At 34.8% G+C, this 6,268-nt stretch overlaps 1 protein-coding gene across 3 annotated transcripts; it reads left to right on the top strand.

Annotated features, from left to right (window-relative positions):
• Positions 1-382: 382 nt before the first annotated feature.
• On the top strand, positions 383-5,151 carry LOC107726696 (cyclin-dependent kinase 1-like). Of its 3 annotated transcripts, none has more exons than XM_016536385.1 (6): positions 383-451; positions 1,474-1,628; positions 1,713-1,851; positions 2,586-2,693; positions 3,264-3,682; positions 4,500-5,151. In XM_016536385.1, exons 2-6 carry the CDS (start codon positions 1,483-1,485, stop codon positions 4,897-4,899), a joined length of 1,212 nt encoding a protein of 403 aa, XP_016391871.1. In that variant the 5' UTR covers positions 383-451; positions 1,474-1,482; the 3' UTR covers positions 4,900-5,151. The 3 variants fall into 3 exon arrangements, with proteins under 3 accessions (XP_016391871.1, XP_016391870.1, XP_016391869.1); XM_016536384.1 differs by having other exon boundaries at positions 3,264-3,545; positions 4,426-5,151; XM_016536383.1 differs by having other exon boundaries at positions 3,264-3,494; positions 4,375-5,151.
• The last annotated feature ends 1,117 nt before the right edge of the window (positions 5,152-6,268 follow it).

The raw sequence follows: 6,268 nt of genomic DNA on the forward strand, positions 1-6,268 counted from the left end.
GTTAGGGTAAGGGTAAGGGGATAGAAAATACAGTTTGTACAGTATAAAAACCATTACGCCTATGGAATTTCCCCATAATGATAGGAATACCAGTGTGCGTGCATGCGTGTGTGTGTGTGTGTGTGTGTGTGTGTGTTCTTGAAAAAAAAATTGTCATAAACATGCAGTTATTTAGTGTTTTTTTTTTAAAATCTCATCTACATCTCACAGAACGTTTCTTAATAAAGTCTCAGGTTTTCACTGTATGATAACCAGCAACAATGTTTTCTCTCTCTCTCTCTCTCTCTCTCTCTCTCTCTCTCTCTGTCTTATCTGGCTGGTTATAGGTGTCCTTCCAGTGTTGAAATACGAGGGTGTGGTTATAGAGGGAAGGTAATTAGCAAAGAAAATTACTGTTCCTGGTTTATTTGAGCACATTCATTGCCATCAGCCACATATCCTGCTGAAACAGGTAAGAAAATTCAATGACCATTGAATCAAATTCTTATTGTGTTGTGTGTTATTAAAAAGGCCAGTGATTATAGCTAGATGTTTCATGTCAGTGATAGTGATGACATGGTTTCTGTTCTTTCTTCTGGTTTATGGTTATCAAGGAACAACTTATTTTGTCTATGTAATTGCTGTAGGGTATTTATGATGGTTGGATAATCATAACACTGAGGATATGGGCGGAAACATACTAAAACTATTTTTGTTCCCAGGGGGTGGAGGGAGGTGGATAGGAGGGTAATCTAGGCTAACAAATATTCAGTCATAAACTTAAAAGAAAGATGGCTTGATTTTATTCTTTGTGTGAAAGGGTTATGATTTCTTTTGCAATCTAGATCCAGTTTGACAGCATTTTCTCAGCAGCAAGTACAGGCTTAATGCAAGCAGGTTTTGCCCAAAGGCCTTCCAGCAAAACTCCCTGTGTTAATGGATGTGTACTAATGAGCATTTAGCTTTAAGATGAAGTTTTTCTACTACATACCTGACGGTAGCTTTGTGATCAAAATGTCAGGTAGCTTTTAAAGAAAAAATGTATGACTTTATGGCTTTACAACTATGTAGACATTTCGAAACTTACGTGATTATATGAGTTGACTAATGGTGGGGATTTCCTGTAAACATACCAGATGACCCATATTAGGCCTACATTCTATGTGCTGATGGTAATCACTTTCAAGACAGTCCTGTTTTGATTACACACACCTGTATATGAAAACAAACAGACACAAAGATACTGGCATTGACATTTCTGACAGATTTTTGACAAACAGACAGATAGATAGATAGATAGATAGATAGATATTAACCTTAAATATATAAGATATTACAAAAGATACATATTAGTACCTAAATGGTTAATATTTGTACCTTTTGGAAGGGTACCGCCTCAGTGACAGCTTTTGTACCTTTTTTTCTGAGAGTGTAGATAGATAGGTAGATAGATGGATAGATAGTTTCTCATATGGATGTGTACTCTACTAACAGCATAAGTAGATGGCGTACTCCACACAAACACTGGCTGGAGGCTGCTTTGGAAAAATATACAGGGAGAAGTATGGAGACACATGGGCTGCTGTGAAGAGAGTTCCTGTAGGAGTCATCAGCAAACAACAGCTGGAGAGAGAATGCAGAGTATATCAGTATGTATATATATTTAATATATCTTTAATGTTTAACTAATGAGCTTAAAACGATAACCATGAAACTTGACTTTTAAACTCCAGTAATGCTCGGCATACACACGTGGTGAAGCTTCTCGGTGATCCTTGGCTGAAAGACTCTAAGTGGAACATTCCTTTGGAGTTTATCTCTGGGGAAGATCTTGAGACGACCATCTTCAAAGTACAGCTTTCTAAAATACAGGTAAAGATGTCTAACGCAGCTCAAATTAAAAATCTGTCATCCTTTACTCACCCTTGTCTCTTATATGATTTTCTTTCTTCAGTGAAACAGATGAACAGAAACAGAAGTGAAGTTAAAACTTCTGAAACAGAAGTTTAGCTGAATGACATGACTGGGTGCTTTTTCCATATGATATAACACAAATATATAATACTAATTTATAATTGTATTTATATTTTAAAATTACAGATTGCTATAATATAAAATTATTTATAGTTTAGCAGAATGTATCTATATTCCAGGTGCCATATTCCATACAATATAATGCTATTTTACAAAAACTAATTATTTTATTATTATATTCATTATTTATTATTGAATATTAATATAATAATCATAATAATAATAATTATTATTATTATATTCATTTATTATTATTATTATTATTATTATTATGTGGGTTGGATAGGAAGTCTTTTTCACATGAATCTCAATTATTACTAAAATGTTTTCTGTACTATAACAGCTAGCCAAGTTCAGTTGCAATTGTGCTTGGTTTAATTAATACTTTACTGTATACTTTACTCGGTTCTTTGCACATTCAATTACATCTCAAGTGACATGAGGATGAGTAATTGATGATAAAATTTGCATTGGCTGAACTATTTCTTTACAACATTTTTAAAAAAAAAAGTATGCTTTAGATTATGTATTAGTGGAGCCAAAATGCAACAATGTCTTTTTGTCTTCTTCAGCTGACTCCAGCAGTGAAAGCCACAATCATCACTGGCATGTGTGAAGGTTTGTTGTTTCTGCACAGTAAAGACATCGTCCACCAAGACCTCAAGCCTGATAACATTATGGTGAGATTGAAAATGAGTTTTTATTTGTTTTTTACTTTTTTTCAACTTGACTAAGTTTTCAACTAGGTTTCACTTGTCTTGGATATTGCTCCTATGCTCTAAAAAATGCTGGGTTGTTTCAACCCATCTTTGGGTCAAATATGCACTAACCCTAACCCAAAAGTTGGGTTAGTCCAAATTTGACCCAAAGTTGGGTTGAAACAACCCAGCATTTTTAGAGTGTAACGTTCTTCTGAAGAATTTAATGAGCAATGTTTGAGTTCATATTGAAATCTGTGACTTTTGATTGCAAAGACTCTAAAGTCTCTGCACTTAATCTTCTACACATTGTGGTATAGACTAAATAAATGAACAGGTCTAATTTGATCTGGTTCTTTCCTACACTCTAAAAAATGCTGGGTTGTTTGAACCCAACTTTGGGCTTAGCTGTTGGGTTAAATTTTTAAATTACATTTTTAACCCAAAAGTTGGGTTAGTCCATATTTGACCCAAAGTTGGGTTCAAACAACCCAGCATTTTTTAGAGTGTAGAACATGAGGAAAGATACTTACTTCTCTTATCCAATTTCAGGTGGAGCATCAAACCCATCGTGCCGTGATCATTGATCTAGGACTGGCTAAATTCTTTAGAAATGGACTCACCTCTGCAGTAAACTTGGGCAATGAAGCGTACTCGGCACCAGAGGTCCTGCAGATGAATGGCGTTCGTGACAAGCGGTCAGACGTTTGGGCCATGGGTAAAATCATAGCTGAACTCTGCGCCAGGATCAGGTTACCCACCCAATTTGTCTCTCCAGTCAAGATTCGTGAAACTCTAAAAGACCAGCCGTACTGTAATTCAGTATCCAAAATGGTGGAACCCAATCCCACGTACAGAACTACTATGGCTGGAGTCATTGCAGACATCAGGAGAGCTCCTTCAGCTCAACCAACAGACATTAGACCAAAAGACATCACAAGAGACATCACAAGAGACATCACAAGAGATATCACAGTGACACATGGAAATGACATGAGGCCAAATCAAAAGTGGTGTCCACCAGGACCTCCTGTTCCTAAAGTGGAGCTAAATAAACCTCCTATTGTATATTATCGACAGGGTCCACCTCAACAGAGAGAGATGGGAAAGGCAATGGTACCGGTTAAGGGTGAGGCCTTAAACAAGCAGCTGTCCCTGATGTCATTTCCTTGTCCTCTCCCAGAAACCGGAAAAGTGACTCAGGAACGCTACATCGAGGAGGATGGAGTTCTAGAATATAAAGAGATCGTCACGAAGGGAGGGAAAATCGTGAAATATGAGAAAGTGCAAATAACCAAAGATTCTTAAAAATAACACTTGTGAATAGACTTGTGTTCTTAAAAACATTGGTAAGCACTTTCATTTTACACAGGTGAAATGCTTTTATTAAAAAAAGAAAAAAAAGAAAAAAGAAAAGAAATCCCAACTGGAAAACTATTATGGTGAAATTGGTTTTATTTTAGGTTTTTGTCATTGCTGATATCCTGTTTATATTCATTCAACAGTAATTTTGTGTCATTTGATGTAAAGAATAACCATTAAAATGTCAAAAACACTAATGTGTTTATCTACTTTTTCTGTTATTAATAATGTGTAGTATATCACACAGTGAAATGGGTTAAAATTCATTTGCACAATAATAGCAATCCCATATCCAAAAGAGATTCGTGAAACTCTAAAAGACCAGCCGTACTGTAATTCAGTATCCAAAATGGTGGAACCCAATCCCACGTACAGAACTACTATGGCTGGAGTCATTGCAGACATCAGGAGAGCTCCTTCAGCTCAACCAACAGACATTAGACCAAAAGACATCACAAGAGACATCACAAGAGACATCACAAGAGATATCACAGTGACACATGGAAATGACATGAGGCCAAATCAAAAGTGGTGTCCACCAGGACCTCCTGTTCCTAAAGTGGAGCTAAATAAACCTCCTATTGTATATTATCGACAGGGTCCACCTCAACAGAGAGAGATGGGAAAGGCAATGGTACCGGTTAAGGGTGAGGCCTTAAACAAGCAGCTGTCCCTGATGTCATTTCCTTGTCCTCTCCCAGAAACCGGAAAAGTGACTCAGGAACGCTACATCGAGGAGGATGGAGTTCTAGAATATAAAGAGATCGTCACGAAGGGAGGGAAAATCGTTAAATATGAGAAAGTGCAAATAACCAAAGATTCTTAAAAATAACACTTGTGAATAGACTTGTGTTCTTAAAAACATTGGTAAGCACTTTCATTTTACACAGGTGAAATGCTTTTATTAAAAAAAGAAAAAAAACAAAAAAAGAAAAGAAATCCCAACTGGAAAACTATTATGGTGAAATTGGTTTTATTTTAGGTTTTTGTCATTGCTGATATCCTGTTTATATTCATTCAACAGTAATTTTGTGTCATTTGATGTAAAGAATAACCATTAAAATGTCAAAAACACTAATGTGTTTATCTACTTTTTCTGTTATTAATAATGTGTAGTATATCACACAGTGAAATGGGTTAAAATTCATTTGCACAATAATAGCAATCCCATATCCAAAAGAGAATTAAAGTAACACTTTGAGACCAACAAAGCAGGCAAAGAGCATATTTTAGGAGAAATATAAAATGAAGAAATATTTAAGTTTCCTTTGCTGCAAGTTTGTCTTAAACTGTGCGATACCCTTGATTTAGAACATGTGCTCAGGTTAGTCAATAATGGACACACTTATTAATTATATTAACTTTTATTTTATTAATTAAAAATTCAATAATTTTAAATGTAGCTATATATTCAGTCTAATTTGTTAAATGCATCACATGTAAGAAGATTTTCATTGCATAGCCTTGCTATGTGTTGCACTATAAACTGCACTGTGAAATCTTGTGGTAGTCTTTTTTGAACCAACATAAAATAATGGAGTGACCTACTCACCAACTGTTTGGCAAAAAATAGAATTTTAGTTTTACTATACTGTAATTTGTTCTTACTAGTAGTTTTTCCTAAACTGTGTTTCCTGAAAACTATGTTTTCAACGTCATCTGTAGGCCTAATACTCACTGAAAGGGTTCAGGATTATGAGTTTTTCAGGATTATGAGATATTTTTTTACATTTCTTTCACCAATTAGGACCCTATGAAATCCGTTTTATTTCCCCAAATTCCGTTGTAATTTTTATTTATTTATTAAATTTCCGTTTTCTCCATTTAAATTGTTCTGGATTCCGTTTTTTTTTTTGTTTTGTTAAAAAAAAATTTTAATGGTTAATTTTTTTTTCATCAAAAAGCATAATATAATTAATTAATTGAAATCATGAAACTTACAATATTAAACAGCAATTTATTAAAAGTTTATAATAATGTTTATTACATTTTTAAGGCCCTATACAGCCCTGTGAATTTCTATAAATTCTCTGTCATGTCGACATCGCTAACTCCCTCTGTATCATACATAACGTTAGCCATTCTTCTTGATCCCTTCTGACTTGCTCCGTGGTAGCTTCATAGACTAGCCTACAAAGAAAAAAGAAAAGAAATCCCAACTGGAAAACTATTATGGTGAAATTGGTTTTATTTTA

Source organism: Sinocyclocheilus rhinocerous, unplaced genomic scaffold (assembly GCF_001515625.1).
Source record: "Sinocyclocheilus rhinocerous isolate Xijiao unplaced genomic scaffold, SAMN03320098_v1.1 scaffold5, whole genome shotgun sequence".
In the NCBI taxonomy this organism is placed as follows: domain Eukaryota; kingdom Metazoa; phylum Chordata; class Actinopteri; order Cypriniformes; family Cyprinidae; genus Sinocyclocheilus; species Sinocyclocheilus rhinocerous.

Bases quoted from the DNA above. Each gene is read 5' to 3' on its own strand.
- LOC107726696 (XM_016536385.1), top strand. From the start codon at position 1,483: ATGGCGTACTCCACACAAACACTGGCTGGAGGCTGCTTTGGAAAAATA. The intron at 2,694-3,263 runs GTGAGATTGAAA...ATCCAATTTCAG, and splicing joins TCAAGCCTGATAACATTATG to GTGGAGCATCAAACCCATCG. The intron at 3,683-4,499 runs CACAGTGACACA...TCCTTCAGCTCA, and splicing joins AGAGACATCACAAGAGATAT to ACCAACAGACATTAGACCAA.